Source organism: Phaenicophaeus curvirostris, unplaced genomic scaffold (assembly GCF_032191515.1).
Source record: "Phaenicophaeus curvirostris isolate KB17595 unplaced genomic scaffold, BPBGC_Pcur_1.0 scaffold_68, whole genome shotgun sequence".
NCBI lineage: Eukaryota > Metazoa > Chordata > Aves > Cuculiformes > Cuculidae > Phaenicophaeus > Phaenicophaeus curvirostris.
Genome location: NW_027206690.1, coordinates 27,873 through 43,807, shown reverse-complemented (window position 1 = coordinate 43,807; position 15,935 = coordinate 27,873). Strand labels below are relative to the sequence as shown.

General features: G+C 50.8%; 1 protein-coding gene across 1 annotated transcript; it reads left to right on the top strand.

Moving 5' to 3' along the window:
• Positions 1-8: 8 nt before the first annotated feature.
• MAF1 (MAF1 homolog, negative regulator of RNA polymerase III) lies at positions 9-13,801 on the top strand. The gene is made up of 8 exons (XM_069881749.1): positions 9-98; positions 792-912; positions 3,549-3,677; positions 7,098-7,263; positions 8,117-8,238; positions 9,395-9,514; positions 11,261-11,374; positions 12,771-13,801. The coding sequence occupies exons 2-8, from the start codon at positions 830-832 to the stop codon at positions 12,790-12,792; spliced, it is 756 nt and encodes a 251-aa protein (XP_069737850.1). The 5' UTR covers positions 9-98; positions 792-829; the 3' UTR covers positions 12,793-13,801.
• The last annotated feature ends 2,134 nt before the right edge of the window (positions 13,802-15,935 follow it).

Below are 15,935 nucleotides of genomic sequence, written 5' to 3'. Positions count from 1 at the left end.
GAGCTTCCAGCGGAGACGCCTCCTCGTAGCGGCGCGACGGGCCTGAAGGAGCCGCCACGGCGAGGAGGCCGCGCCGGGAACGACAGCGGGAAACGCCGGTAAGCCCCGCTTCCCCGTTAATCCGCGGGGAAGGGCGCGCGGACTACAACTCCCAGCATGCCCCGCGGCGCGGGATGGGTTTGCTTGTATTGCTAGGCCGCGCGGGGCACGCTGGGAGTTGTAGTCCGCGCAGAGGCGCTTTTAGCGGCGTCGCGGGGCATGCTGGGAGTCGTAGTCCTCTATGGGGCTTAATGGTGGCGCGGGGCATGCTGGGAGTGGGAAGCCGCAATGGGGAATCCCTATAGGCGCGCGCGAGGCATGCTGGGAGTTGTAGTTCTCGGCTTGCCGCCATTTTCCTGAGGGGGGGCGCGCAGTGACAGGTCCCTCAGCGGCTCATTTAGTTGGATTCTAAGCGTCTCCAGGGAATGTGGCTCCATCACCTCCCTGGGTGACTCTGTCAGGGCTTGATGACCCTTTTTATGAAGAAGTTCTTGATGTCCAGGCTAGTGGAGCCTGGAGATCCCGGCTCCCTCCTCTCCACGACCTCCTCTCAGGGAGTTGGAGAGAGGAACAAGGTCTCCCCTCAGCCTCCTCTTCTCCAGGCTGAACCCCCCTCAGGTCCCTCACGCGTCCTCCAGCTTCTTCCCCTGCTTCGTTGCTCTTGTCCGGCTTCTCTCCAGCCCCTCGAGGTCCTTCTTGGGGTGAGGAACCCAAAACTGAAGCCGGATCCTCCGAGCTGTCTCTCGTTTCAGGAGCCTTCGAGTGAGGAACCGCTGGGGAGCCCAGGACGATGAAGCTGCTGGAGAACTCGAGTTTCGAAGCAATAAACTCCCAGCTGACGGTGGAGACGGGCGACGCTCACATCATCGGCAGGTGGGTCCCAAGGATTGGGGAAGGTTGAGCCAAGGGAGCTTCAACGCCTCCGCTTGCCTCAGTTTTCCCCACTTTTCTTTCCGTTTCCCCCGTTTTTTCCCCAGTTTCCTGAGTTCTCTCAGTTTTCTTTCCTTTTCCCCCATTTTCTCCCTCAGTTCTCTCACTTTTCCCCCAGTTTTCCCACTTTTCTTTCCATTTCTCCCCCAGTTTCCTCATTTTCCTTCCATTTCTCCCCATTTTTCTCCCAGTTCCCTCAATTTTCCCTCAGTTTTCCCACTTTTCTTTCCATTTCCTCCATTTTCTCCCCGAGTTTCCTCATTTTCCTTCCATTTCTCCCCATTTTCCCCATTTTTTTCCCACAGTTCCCTCAGTTTTCCCCCAGTTTTCCCAGTTTTCTTTCCAGTTTCCTCATTTTTCCCCAGTTTCCTCATTTTCCTTCCATTTCTCCCCATTTTCCCCATTTTCTCCCCCAGTTCCCTCACTTTTTCCCTGGTTTTCCCACTTTTCTTTCCATTTTCCCCTCAGTCTCTTCATTTTTCCCCCAGTCTTCCCAGTTTTCTTTCTATATCCCCCATTTTTTCCCAGTTTTCTTTCCATTTCCACCATTTTCTCCCCCAGTTCCCTCCCTTTTCCCCCGGTTTTCCCACTTTTCTTTCCATTTTCCCCTCAATTCCCTCACTTTTCCCCCAGTTTTCCCACTTTTCTTTCCATTTCCCCCATTATCCCCCAGTTTTCCCAGTTTTCTTTCCATTTTCCCCTTTTTCTCCCCTAGTTCCCTCACTTTCCCCCCAATTTTCCCAGTTTTCTTTCCATTTCCCCCATTTTCTCCCCCATTTTCCCCATTTTTCCCTCCAGTTTCCTCATTTTCCCAATTTTTCCCACAGTTCCCTCAGTTTTCTCCCAGTTTTCCCAGTTTTCTTTCCATTTCTCCCCATTTTCTCCCCCAGTTCCCTCACTTTTCCCCGTTTTCCCACTTTTCTTTCCATTTCCCCTCAATCTCCTCATTTTCCCCTCAGTTTTCCCACTTTTCTTTCCATTTCCCCCATTTTCTCCCCCAGTTTCCTCATTTTCCCCCCAATTTTCCCAGTTTTCTTTCCATTTCCCCCATTTTCTCCCCCATTTTCCCCCCCAGTTTCCTCATTTTCCTTCCATTTCTCCCCATTTTCCCTATTTTTTCCCACAGTTCCCTCAGTTTTCCCCCAGTTTTCCCAGTTTTCTTTCCATTTCCACCATTTTCTCCCCCAGTTCCCTCCCTTTTCCCCCGGTTTTCCCACTTTTCTTTCCATTTTCCCCTCAGTCTCCTCATTTTCCCCCCAGTCTTCCCAGTTTTCTTTCTATATCCCCCATTTTTTCCCAGTTTTCTTTCCATTTCCCCATTTTCTCCCCCAGCTCCCTCAATTTTCCCACCAGTTTTTCCACTTTTCTTATCATTTCTCCCCATTTTCTCCCCCAGTTCCCTCATTTTCCATCCATTTCCACCATTTTCTCCCTCAGTTCCCTCCCTTTTCCCCCGGTTTTCCCACTTTTCTTTCCATTTTCCCCTCAGTCCCCTCACATTCCCCCCTATTTTTCCCACTTTTCTTTCCAATTTCCCCTCAATTCCCTCACTTTTCCCCCAGTTTTCCCACTTTTCTTTCCATTTCCCCCATTATCCCCCAGTTTTCCCAGTTTTCTTTCCATTTCCCCCATTTTTTCCCAATTTTCCCACTTTTCTTTCAATTTTCCCCATTTTCTCCCTCAGTTCTCTCATTTTCCTTCCATTTCCCCCATTTTCTCCCTCAGTTCCCTCCCTTTTCCCTCAGTTTTCCCACTTTTCTTTCCATTTCCCCCATTTTCCCCTAGTTTTCCCACTTTTATTTCCATTTCCCCCATTTTCTCCCCAGTTTTCCCACTTTTCTTTCTATTTCCCCCATTTTCCCCTCAGTCTCCTCATTTTCCCCTCAGTTTTCCCAGTTTTCTTTCCATTTCCCCCATTTTCTCCCCCAGTTTCTCCCCCATTTTCCCCATTTTTCCCTCCAGTTTCCTCATTTTCCTTCCATTTCTCCCCATTTTCCCCATTTTACCCACAGTTCCCTCAGCTTTCTCCCAGTTTTCCCAATTTTCTTTCCATTTCTCCCCATTTTCTCCCCCAGTTCCCTCACTTTTCCCCCAGTTTTCCCACTTTTCTTTCCATTTTCCCCTCAGTCTCCTCATTTTCCCCTCAGTTTTCCCAGTTTTCTTTCCATTTCCCCCATTTTCTCCCCCAGCTCCCTCACTTTTCCCCCAGTTTTCCCAGTTTTCTTTCCATTTCCCCCATTTTCTCCCCCAGTTTCCTCAGTTTTCCCAGGTTCTTTCCGTTTCTCCCCATTTTCTCCCTCAGTTCCCTCACTTTTCCCCCAGTTTTCCCACTTTTCTTTCCATTTCTCCTCATTCTCCCCCACTTTTCTTTCCATTTCCCCCATTTTCTCCCCCAGTTCCCTCATTTTCCATCCATTTCTGCCATTTTCTCCCCCCGTTCCTTCCCTTTTCCCTCAGTCTTCCCACTTCTCATTCCCTTTTCCCCTCAGTCCCCTCCCTTTCCCCCCATTTTTCCCCGTTCCCTTTCCGTTTCCGCCCCCCTCATCCGGAAGGTTCCGTGGCTCTGTCTCTCCCTGCAGGATCGAGAGCTACTCGTGCAAGATGGCGGGCGACGACAAGCACATGTTCAAGCAGTTCTGCCAGGAGGGACAGCCCCACGTCCTCGAGGCCCTGTCCCCTCCCCAGACCACGGGGCTCAGCCCCAGCAGGTGAGGTGGCCCCGGAGGGCTCTGAGGTGGCCCCGGAGGGCTCTGAGGTGGCCCCAGAGGCGCTCGAGGTGGCCCCGGAGGGCTCTGAGGTGGCCCCGGAGGGCTCTGAGGTGGCCCCGGAGGCGCTTGACGTGGCACCAGAGGGCTCTGAGGTGGCCCCGGAGGGCTCTGAGGTGGCCCCGGAGGAGCTTGAGGTGGCCCCGGAGGGCTCTGAGGTGGCCCTGGAGGGGTTTGAGATGGCCTTGGTGGCACTTGAGGTGGCCCCAGAGGGGTTTGAGGTGGCTCCGGAGGCGCTCTGAGGTGGCCTTGGTGGCGCTTGAGGTGGCCCCGGAGGCGCTTGAGGTAGCCCCGGAGGGCTCTGAGGTGGCCCCGGAGGGCTCTGAGGTGGCCCTGGAGGCGCTTGAGGTGGCCCCGGATGGTGCTGAGGTGGCCCCGGAGGGGTTTGAGGTGGCCCTGAAGGCGGTTGAGGTGGCCCCGGAGGGTGCTGGGGTGGCCCCGGAGGGGTTTGAGATGGCCCTAGAGGAGGTCTGAGGTGGCCCCGGAGGGCTCTGAGGTGGCCCCGGAGGCGCTTGAGGTGGCCCCGGATGGTGCTGAGGTGGCCCCGGAGGCGCTTGAGGTGGCCCCAGAGGGCTCTGAGGTGGCCCCGGAGGCACTTGAGGTGGCCCCAGAGGGCTCTGAGGTGGCCCCAGTGGTGCTTGAGGTGGCCCCGGAGGGGTTTCAGGTGGCCCCGGAGGAGGTCTGAGGTGGCCCCGGAGGGCTCTGAGGTGGCCCCGGAGGCGCTTGAGGTGGCCCCGGATGGTGCTGAGGTGGCCCCGGAGGTGCTTGAGGTGGCCCCGGAGGGGTTTCAGGTGGCCCCGGAGGAGGTTGAGGTGGCCCCGGAGGCGCGTGAGGTGGCCCCGGAGGCGCTTGAGGTGGCCCCAGAGGGTGCTGAGGTGGCCCCGGGGGCGCTTGAGGTGGCCCCGGAGGCACTTGAGGTGGCCCCAGAGGGCTCTGAGGTGGCCCCGGTGGCGCTTGAGGTGGCCCCGGAGGCGGTTGAGGTGGCCCCGGAGGGCTCTGAGGTGGCCCCGGAGGCGCGTGAGGTGGCCCCAGAGGTGTCTGAGGTGGCCCCGGAGGCGGTTGAGGTGGCCCCGGAGGCGCTCGAGGTGACCCCGGAGGGTGCTGAGGTGGCCCCGGAGGGCTCTGAGGTGGCTCCGGAGGCGCGTGAGGTGGCCCTGGAGGGGTTTGAGGTGGCCCCGGAGGCGCTTGAGGTGGCCCCGGTGGCGCTTGAGGTGGCCCCGGTGGCGCTTGAGGTGGCCCCGGAGGGCGCTTGAGGTGGCCCCGGAGGGCGCTTGAGGTGGCCCCGGAGGCGGTTGAGGTGGCCCCAGAGGGCGCTGAGGTGGCCCCGGAGGGCTCTGAGGTGGCCCCGGAGGGGTTTCAGGTGGCCCTGGAGGAGCTGAGGTGGCCCCGGAGGGGTTTCAGGTGGCCCCAGAGGGCTCTGAGGTGGCCCTGGAGGAGCTGAGGTGCCTCCAAGACCCACGTTCTTAGCAGAAAATCAATGGGTTTTACCAAAAATCAACTTTATTCCATGAAAAATTGACATTTTTTCATGAGAATTTGGTGTCTTTTCATCGGAAATCGCGGCTTTTTGTGCAAAATCAACATTTTTTTCACAGAAAAATCTTAATTTTTTTGTTGTGAAATCAACTGTGCAGAAAATCAACATTTTTCATGGGGAAACCAAATTCTTTATGGGAAATCAACACTTTTTTTCACGTGAAATGGGGTTTTTTTTGCTAAGAAATCTCTTTTTTGGTAGGAAAACAGCGTTTTTTCACAGGAAATCCAGTTTTTTTGGTGGAAAATTGATGGTTTTTGTGGAAATTGGATGGTTTTTGTGGAAATTGGATGGTTTTTTTGTAGAAAATTGATGTTTTTCATGGGGAATCAACGTTTTAGGTGGGAAAGCATCATTTTTTCACAGGAAATGGATGGGTTTTTGTGGAAAATTGATGGTTCTTGAGGAAAATTGATGGTTTTTTTTAGAAAATTGATGGGTCTTGGGGAAAATTGATGGGTTTTCTGTAGAAAATTGACGTTTTTCATGGGGAATCAATGTTTTGGGTGGGAAAACTTTTTTTCTGTGGAAAATTGATGCGTTTTGTGGAAAATCGATAGTTTTTTCTGGAAAATCGATAGTTTTTTGTGGGAAATCGATAGTTTTTTGTGAAAAATTGATTTTTTTTGTGGAAAATTGATTTTTTTTGTAGAAAATCGACGTTTTTCATGGGGAATCAACATTTTAGGTGGGAAAATGTCATTTTTTCAGGGGAAATTAATGGGTTTTATGGAAAATTGATGGTTTTTGTGGAAAATTGATGGGGCTTTTTTGTGGAAAATTGATGCTTTTTTGGTGGAAAATTGATGCTGTTTTGGTGGAAAAATGATGCTTTTTTGTGGAAAAATGATGGTTTTTTGTGGAAAAATGATGGTTTTTTGTGGAAAATTGATGGTTTTTTGTAGAAAATCGACGTTTTTCATAAGGAATCAATATTTTGGGTGGGAAAACGTCATTTTTTTTTCACAGGAAATCCATGGGTTTTTGTGGAAAATTCATGCAGTTGTGTGGAAAAATTAATTTTTTTGGTAGAAAATTGACATTTTCTATGGGGAAATCAGCGTTTTGGGTGGGAAAATGTCATTTTTTTGGGGAAAATTGAAGCTTTTTGGGGAAAAGGGATGAGTTTTTGTGGAAAATCGGGTTTTTTTTGTAGAAAATCAGCGGTTTTTGTGGGGAATCAACGTTTTGGGTGTGAAAGCGTAATTTTTTCACAGGAAATCAATGGTTTTTGTGGAAAATTGATGTCTTTTTGTGGAAAATTGATGCTTTTTTGTGGAAAACTGATTTTTTTTGTAGAAAATCGACGTTTTTCACGGGGAATCAACATTTTAGGTGGGAAAATGTCATTTTTTCACAGGAAATTGATTTTTTTTGTGGAAAATTTATGGGTTTGGTGGAAATTTGATTTTTTTTGTGGAAAATTGATGGGGTTTTTTGTGGAAATTTGATGTTTTTTGTGGAAAATTGCTGCGTTCTTGTGGAAAATTGATTTCTGGGAGCTCACGTCGAGCTTCTCCTGGCCCCCAAATCCTTCTCCTCACCCTTCTCTCCACCCCCCATCCTGGCTTGAAGCCGTGGCTGCTCCCACCCGGCCTGCAGCTCCTTGACCTTGCGGAACCTCTTGAGGTTCTCCAGCTCCGTTTCTCCGGGTTCTTCTGCATCACGAAGCTCCGAGCTTCCAGCCCAACTTAGAATTTCAAGGGATTGAGGTGGCTGGGTTCTTCTCCTGGTGGCCACCTGAGGGTTTTTGAGCCCCCAGAACCCCCCTGAGATGCCTTCAAGCCTCCGTTTCTCCCCTTTTTGACCTTCTCCTCTTCCTCCAGGCTCGGGAAAAGCCAGAGCGGGGACGAGGAAGGTCCCCTGAGCGACACCTGCAGCCGCAAGACCCTCTTCTACTTGATCGCCACCCTCAACGAGTCCTTCCGGCCCGACTACGACTTCAGCGCCGCCAAGAGCCACGAGTTCAGCCGGGAACCGAGTCTCAACTGGGTACGGAGCCAAAACGGAGGAGACGCAGCTCCAGGGCTTCTTCTCCTGCCTCCTCCGGGACCTTCTGGAGATCTCGAGGACAGCTGAGGTGGCCCTGGAGGGGTTTGAGGTGGCTCTGGAGGCGATGAGATGTCGAGGTGGCCCTGGAGGCGCTTAAGGTGGCCCTGGAGGGGTCTGAGGTGGCCCTGGAGGGGTCTGAGGTGGCCCTGGAGGAGCTGAGGTGGCCCTGGAGTAGCTGAGGTGGCCCTGGAGATGATGAGGAGATGTTGAGGTGGCCCTGGAGGGGTCTGAGGTGGCCTCGGAGGGGTCTGAGGTGGCCCCGGAGGAGCTGAGGTGGCCCTGGAGATGATGAGGAGATGTTGAGGTGGCCCTGGAGGTGCTTGAGGTGGCCCTGGAGATGATTGAGGTGGCCCTGGAGGCATCTGAGGTGGCCCCGGAGGGGTCTGAGGTGGCCCTGGAGGAGCTGAGGTGTCCCTGGAGATGATGAGGAGATGTTGAGGTGGCCCCGGAGGCGCTTGAGGTGGCCCCGGAGGCGCTTGAGGTGGCCCCGGAGGTGCTTAAGGTGGCCCCGGAGGGGTCTGAGGTGGCCCCGGAGGGGTCTGAGGTGGCCCTGGAGGAGCTGAGGTGGCCCTGGAGGAGCTGAGGAGATGTTGAGGTGTCCCTGGAGGTGCTTGAGGTGGCCCTGGATGTGCTTGAGGTGGCCTAGGAGGGGTCTGAGGTGGCCCTGGAGGAGCTGAGGTGGCCCCCAAGATCTTCTCCTGACGGAGAAACGTGGCGAGGAGCTTGGTGGGCCCAAGCTTTTGGGGTGGGAGAGCAGGAACGGTTCCTCCTCAACCTCGCCTTCTCCTTCTAGGTGGTCAACGCGGTCAACTGCAGCCTCTTCTCGGCCGTCCGCGAGGACTTCAAGGCCCTGAAGCCCCTTCTGTGGGACGCGGTGGACGAGGAGATCTGCCTCGCCGAGTGTGACATCTACAGGTGAGGGAACATGGACCTTCTGGGTCGCTGAAGGTTCCCGGTGACCTCTGGAGAGGAACATCTCCTCCCTGGAGCTCCCTGAAGGTCCTAAGTGACCTCTGGAGAGGAACATCTCCTCCTTGGAGCTCCCTGAAGGTCCCCGGTGACCTCTGGAGAGGAACATCTCCTCCCTGGAGCTCCCTGAAGGTCGTAAGTGACCTCTGGAGAGGAACATCTCCTCCCTGGAGCTCCCTGAAGGTCCCCGGTGACCTCTGGAGAGGAACATCTCCTCCCTGGAGCTCCCTGAAGGTCCCCGGTGACCTCTGGAGAGGAACATCTCCTCCCTGGAGCTCCCTGAAGGTCCTAAGTGACCTCTGGAGAGGAACATCTCCTCCCTGGAGCTCCCTGAAGGTCCCCGGTGACCTCTGGAGAGGAACATCTCCTCCCTGGAGCTCCCTGAAGGTCCTAAGTGACCTCTGGAGAGGAACATCTCCTCCCTGGAGCTCCCTGAAGGTCCTAAGTGACCTCTGGAGAGGAACATCTCCTCCTCGGAGCTCCCTGAAGGTCCTAAGTGACCTCTGGAGAGGAACATCTCCTCCCTGGAGCTCCCTGAAGGTCCCCGGTGACCTCTGGAGAGGAACATCTCCTCCCTGGAGCTCCCTGAAGGTCCTAAGTGACCTCTGGAGAGGAACATCTCCTCCCTGGAGCTCCCTGAAGGTCCCCGGTGACCTCTGGAGAGGAACATCTCCTCCCTGGAGCTCCCTGAAGGTCCTAAGTGACCTCTGGAGAGGAACATCTCCTCCTCGGAGCTCCCTGAAGGTCCTAAGTGACCTCTGGAGAGGAACATCTCCTCCCTGGAGCTCCCTGAAGGTCCCCGGTGACCTCTGGAGAGGAACATCTCCTCCCTGGAGCTCCCTGAAGGTCCTAAGTGACCTCTGGAGAGGAACATCTCCTCCTCGGAGCTCCCTGAAGGTCCTAAGTGACCTCTGGAGAGGAACATCTCCTCCCTGGAGCTCCCTGAAGGTCCCCGGTGACCTCTGGAGAGGAACATCTCCTCCCTGGAGCTCCCTGAAGGTCCTAAATGACCCCTGAGGCCCTCAAGAAGGAGCTTGGAAGCAGGAGGAGATGTTCCTCACGTGGTGCCCCTCCATCCTGACGTCCCTCTTCCCGGTTGCAGCTACAACCCGGACCTGGACTCGGATCCGTTCGGAGAAGACGGGAGCCTCTGGTCCTTCAACTACTTCTTCTACAACAAGCGCCTCAAGCGAATCGTCTTCTTCACCTGCCGCTCCATCAGGTGCTGGTTCAGACTGGGAACCAGTTCGATTTGGTTGGTTCAGACTGGGAACCAGTTCAATTTGGTTGGTTCAGACTGGGAACCAGTTCAATTTCGTTCCATTTAGACTGGGAACCAGTTCAATTTGGTTGGTTCAGACTGGGAACCAGTTCAATTTGGTTGGTTTAGACTGGGAACCAGTTCAATTTGGTTCCATTCAGACTGGGAACCAGTTCGATTTGGTTGGTTTAGACTGGGAACCAGTTCAATTTGGTTGGTTCAGACTGGGAACCAGTTCGATTTGGTTGGTTTAGACTGGGAACCAGTTCGATTTGGTTGGTTCAGACTGGGAACCAGTTCGATTTGGTTGGTTCAGACTGGGAACCAGTTCAATTTGGTTGGTTTAGACTGGGAACCAGTTCAATTTGGTTGGTTCAGACTGGGAACCAGTTCAATTTGGTTGGTTCAGACTGGGAACCAGTTCAATTTGGTTGGTTTAGACTGGGAACCAGTTCGATTTGGTTGGTTTAGACTGGGAACCAGTTCAATTTGGTTCCGTTTAGACTGGGAACCAGTTCAATTTGGTTCCGTTCAGACTGGGAACCAGTTCAATTTGGTTGGTTTAGACTGGGAACCAGTTCGATTTGGTTGGTTCAGACTGGGAACCAGTTCAATTTGGTTGGTTTAGACTGGGAACCAGTTCAATTTGGTTCCATTCAGACTGGGAACCAGTTCAATTTGGTTGGTTGGTTCAGACTGGGAACCAGTTCAATTTGGTTGGTTTAGACTGGGAACCAGTTCAATTTGGTTGGTTTAGACTGGGAACCAGTTCAATTTGGTTGGTTTAGACTGGGAACCAGTTCAATTTGGTTGGTTTAGACTGGGAATCAGTTCAATTTGGTTGGTTTAGACTGGGAACCAGTTCAATTTGGTTGGTTCAGACTGGGAACCAGTTCAATTTCGTTCCATTTAGACTGGGAACCAGTTCAATTTGGTTGGTTTAGACTGGGAACCAGTTCAATTTGGTTGGTTTAGACTGGGAACCAGTTCAATTTCGTTCCATTTAGACTGGGAACCAGTTCAATTTGGTTGGTTTAGACTGGGAACCAGTTCAATTTGGTTGGTTTAGACTGGGAACCAGTTTGATTTGGTTGGTTCAGACTGGGAACCAGTTCAATTTGGTTCCATTTAGACTGGGAACCAGTTCAATTTGGTTGGTTCAGACTGGGAACCAGTTCAATTTGGTTGGTTTAGACTGGGAACCAGTTCAATTTGGTTGGTTTAGACTGGGAACCAGTTCAATTTGGTTGGTTTAGACTGGGAACCAGTTCAATTTGGTTGGTTTAGACTGGGAATCAGTTCAATTTGGTTGGTTTAGACTGGGAACCAGTTCAATTTGGTTGGTTCAGACTGGGAACCAGTTCAATTTGGTTCCATTTAGACTGGGAACCAGTTCAATTTGGTTGGTTTAGACTGGGAACCAGTTCAATTTGGTTGGTTTAGACTGGGAACCAGTTCAATTTCGTTCCATTTAGACTGGGAACCAGTTCAATTTGGTTGGTTTAGACTGGGAACCAGTTCAATTTGGTTGGTTCAGACTGGGAACCAGTTCAATTTGGTTGGTTTAGACTGGGAACCAGTTCAATTTGGTTGGCTCCGACTGGGAACCAGTTCAATTTGGTTGGTTTAGACTGGGAACCAGTTCAATTTGGTTCCGTTTAGACTGGGAACCGGTTCCATTTGGTTCCTCGTCTCTGTTTCCTCCAGCGGCTTCGCCTACTCGCGCTCGGAAGCTGGGAACGAGCTGGACATGGAGCTCGGAGAAGAAGACGCCGAGGAGACACGAGACAACGGAGAGAACGGAGCCATCGAGAAGGACAGGTACCCCCCAAATCCCTCTCCGAACCCCCAAATCCCTCTTGGAACGCCCCAATTCCCTCCCTGAACCCCCCAAATCCCTCTCGGAACCCTCCTATCCCTCTCCGTAGCCCCCAAATCCCTCTCCGTAGCCCCCCAATCCCTGTCTGAGCCCCCAGATCCCTCTCTGTAGCCCCCAAATCCCTTTTGAAACCCCCGAAATCCCTCTCAGAACCCCCCCGATCCCTCTCAGAACCCCCCAAATCCCTCTCAGAATCCTTCAGTCCTTCTCCGTAGCCCCCCAAATCCCTCTTGGAACCCCCCAAATCCCTCTCGGAATCCTCCAATCCCTCTCCATAGCCCCCAAATCCCTCTCCGTAGCCTTCCAATCCCTCTCGGAACCCCCCAAATCCCTCTCCGAACCCCCCAGATCCCTCTCGGAACCCCCAAATCCCTCTCAGAATCCTTCAGTCCCTCTCAGTAGCCCCCAAATCCTTCTCCGCAGCCCCCAAATCCCTCTTGGAACCCCCAAAATCCCTCTTGGAACCCTCCAAATCCCTCTCTGAACCTCCCAGATCCTTCTCCGTAGCCCCCAAATCGCTCTTGGAACCCCCGAAATCCCTCTCCAAACCCCCCAGATCCCTCTCCGAGCCCCCCAAATCCCTCTCCGAGCCCCCCAAATCCCTCTCTGAAGCCCCCAAATCGCTCTTGGAACCCCCGAAATCCCTCTCCAAACCCCCCAGATCCCTCTCCGAGCCCCCCAAATCCCTCTCCGAGCCCCCCAAATCCCTCTCTGAACCCCCCAAATTCCTCTTGGGAACCCCCAAATCCCTCTCAGAGCCCCCCAGTCCCTCTCCGTACCCCCCAAATCCCTCTCCAAGCCCCCCAAATCCCTCTCCATAGCCCCCAAATCCCTCTTTGTAGCCCCCAAATCCCTCTTTGTAGCCCCCAAATCCCTCTTGGAACCCCCCAAATCCCTGTCCGAGCCCCCCAACTCCCTCTCTGAACCCCCCAAATCCCTCTCTGTAGCCCCCAAATCCTTCTCCGTAGCCCCCCAATCCCTCTCTGAACCCCCAAATCCTTCTCCATAGCCCCCAAGTCCCTCTCCGAACCCCCAAATCCCTCTCCGAACCCCCAAATCCCTCTCTGAGCCCCCCAACTCCCTCTCTGAGCCCCCCAACTCCCTCTCTGAGCCCCCCAACTCCCTCTCTGAGACCCCAAATCCCTCTCTGACCCCCCGAAATCCCTCTCTGACCCCCCCAAATCCCTCTCTGACCCCCCGAAATCCCTCTCTGACCCCCCGAAATCCCTCTCCGAACCCCCCAAATCCCTCTCCGACCCCCCAAATCCCTCTCGGACCCCTCCAAATCCCCTTTTTCCTCCTCCCTCGTGCTCTTAAATCCCGTTTCCTTCCTTCCAGGTTGCAACTTCTTTGCATCTGAGCTTCCTCCCGGCTTCCCAACTTCCCGTTTCCCTTTTCCGGAGCCTCCGTTCCTCCTTCCTCTTCCTCCCGGCCTCGTTTTTTTTCTCCGTACACTGGATTTTCCGGCTCGTTTTGGGATCCCGAAAGCCTCCAACCCCCTCCAGTTTTATTCCCCTCGTCCTCCAATTTAATTTGCTCCCAACTGGAAGCCTCTTCCGGACAATTTCATGGGAATTTCGAGACGCTTCGCTGCACTTTATCCTGATTTTTCTGCACTGATCCCGCAAATTCTTAGCGACGCCGGAGCCGGGATGGATTTCCCGGAGGACTTTTTCCATCCTGGTTTCCGTCCATCCGTCCATCCGGAAGCGAAATCTCCGACTTCTCCATAAAAACCTTCATTCCCGGTGGGAAAATCCGCTTATTTCCGAGATTTTTCGCTTCGCTCGTAACCCACAAACTGAATTTTTTCCACTTTTTTTGATTCGCTCGGATGGATTTTTCTCCTCGCCGGAGCTTCCGGATGGAATTTTCTCCCGGAGAAGCGGACGCTGGGTTCATCCCAAGCTTCCAAAACTCTTTTGGAGTCGTTTTGATTCCTCCGCGCTTGTTTTTTTGGGGAAAATTTGGATGCTGAGGACACGGCACCAGGTCCAGCTCGGCCTTTCCGAGGCTGATTTTCCGTTAGGGATGAGCTCGGCTGGAATTCCAGCTCCCGCCACGGCTCCTTCCGGCCTCAAAGTTCTCCAGGAGCTTCTTCCAAGCCGCTTTTGCCGACTTCTAGTGATTCCAACACCACCAACTCAAAGCCGGAAGGTTCCGTGATGCCTTCCTGGGATTTTCCAGCTTCCTCGTGCTCCTCAAACCTCCTCAAGAAGCTCCTCGAAGCTCTCCGGGACGGACCCCGGCTCCTTTTCCTTCCGGGACGGAGCAGGATTGGGGCCCCCGGGGCGGCTCGAGCCCTCGGAGCGTTTGGATTTCCCGGCGTCGCGATGTAGCCTCCCAAAAATAAAGTTTTTCTGTGGTTGGGTCCGTCTTCTTTCCCTTCGGGAAGCGACGAGGAGGGAGCTCCAGGTCTCCTCCGACCCAAAGTCTTCTACCATCCCACTCGAAACGTTGAGTCCCCATGGAAAATGTCGATTTTCTACAAAAAAACATCAATTTTCCACAAAAACCCATCAATTTTCCACAAAACCCCATGAATTTTCTACAAAAACCCATGAATTTTGCACAAAAAACCATCAATTTTGCACAAAAAAAATCGATTTTCTACAAAAACCCATCAATTTTCTACAAAAACCCATCAATTTTCCACAAAAACCCATCAATTTTCCACAAAACCCATCAATTTTCTACAAAACCCCATCAATTTTCCACAAAAAAATCCATTTTCCACAAAAAAATCCATTTTTCATAGAAAACATCAGTTTTCCACAAAACACAACCATTTTCCATGAAACCACAACAATTTTCCACAAAAAAAAATCCATTTTCCACAAAAAAAATCCATTTTCCACAAAAAAAAATCCATTTTCCACAAAAAACCATCAATTTTCTACAAAAAAAATCAATTTTGCACAAAACCTCATCAATTTTCTACAAAAACACATCAATTTTCCACAAAAAACATCAATTTCTACCAAAACCCATCAATTTTCCACAAAAACCATTTTGCACAAAAACCCCATCAATTTTCCACAAAACCCATCAATTTTCTACAAAACCCCATCAATTTTGCACAAAAACCCATCAATTTTCCACAAAACCCATCAATTTTCCACAAAAAGCCCATCAATTTTCCACAAAAACCCATCAATTTTCTACAAAAAAAATCAATTTTCCACAAAACCCATCAATTTTCTACCAAAACCCATCAATTTTCCACAAAAAAACATGGATTTTGCACAAAACCCATCAATTTTCTACAAAACCCCATCAATTTTCTACAAAACCCGTCAATTTTCCACCAAAACCCATCAATTTTCCACAAAACCCATCAATTTTCTACCAAAACCCATCTATTTTGCACAAAAAACATCGATTTTCCACAAAAACCCATCAATTTTCCACAAAACCCCATCAATTTTCCACAAAACATCAATTTTCCACAAAAACCCATCAATTTTCTACAAAACCCATCAATTTTCTACAAAAACCCATCAATTTTCCACAAAAACCATCTATTTTGCACAAAAAACCATTGATTTTCCACAAAAAAACATTGATTTTCCACAAAAAAAACATCAATTTTCTACAAAACCCCATCAATTTTCCACAAAAAAATCCGTTTTCCACAAAAAAATCCATTTTTCATAAAAAACATCAGTTTTCCACAAAACCACAACCATTTTCCATGAAACCACAACAATTTTCCACAAAAAAAATCTATTTTCCATTAAAAAATCCATTTTCCACAAAAACCCATCAATTTTTTAACAAAAAAAATCCATTTTCCACAAAAACCATCAATTTTCTACAAAAAACATCAATTTTCTACAAAAACCCATCAATTTTCCACAAAACCCCATCAATTTTCCACAAAACCCATCAATTTTCTACAAAACCCATCAATTTTCCACAAAAACCCATCAATTTTCTACAAAAACCCATCAATTTTCCACAAAACCCCATCAATTTTCCACAAAACCCATTAATTTTCCACAAAACCCATTAATTTTCCACAAAAACCCATTAATTTTCCACAAAACCCATCAATTTTCTACAAAACCCATCAATTTTCCACAAAAACCCATCAATTTTCTACAAAAACCCATCAATTTTCCACAAAAACCATCAATTTTCTACAAAAACCCATCAATTTTGCACAAAACCCCATCAATTTTCCACAAAAAACCCATGTTTTCCACAAAAAAAACCCCATTTTCCACAAAAAAAATCCATTTTTCATTAAAAACATCCATTTTCCACAAAACCCCTTCAATTTGCCACAAAAAACCACAACAATTTTCCACAAAAACCATCCATTTTCCACAAAAAAATCTATTTTCCATTAAAAAATTATTAAAAGTTATTTTCCTGCTTCCTCCCAGGCGCGATCAATCGATGGCCGCGCAACCCCCCCACCCCCCTCCTCGCTCCTCCCAGGCGCGATCAGTCGATCGCCGCGCAATCCACCCGGCTTCACGTCGCCGCTACGGGCAG

Bases quoted from the DNA above. Each gene is read 5' to 3' on its own strand.
- MAF1 (XM_069881749.1), top strand. From the start codon at position 830: ATGAAGCTGCTGGAGAACTCGAGTTTCGAAGCAATAAACTCCCAGCTG. The intron at 7,264-8,116 runs GTACGGAGCCAA...TTCTCCTTCTAG, and splicing joins GGGAACCGAGTCTCAACTGG to GTGGTCAACGCGGTCAACTG. The intron at 8,239-9,394 runs GTGAGGGAACAT...TCCCGGTTGCAG, and splicing joins GCCGAGTGTGACATCTACAG to CTACAACCCGGACCTGGACT.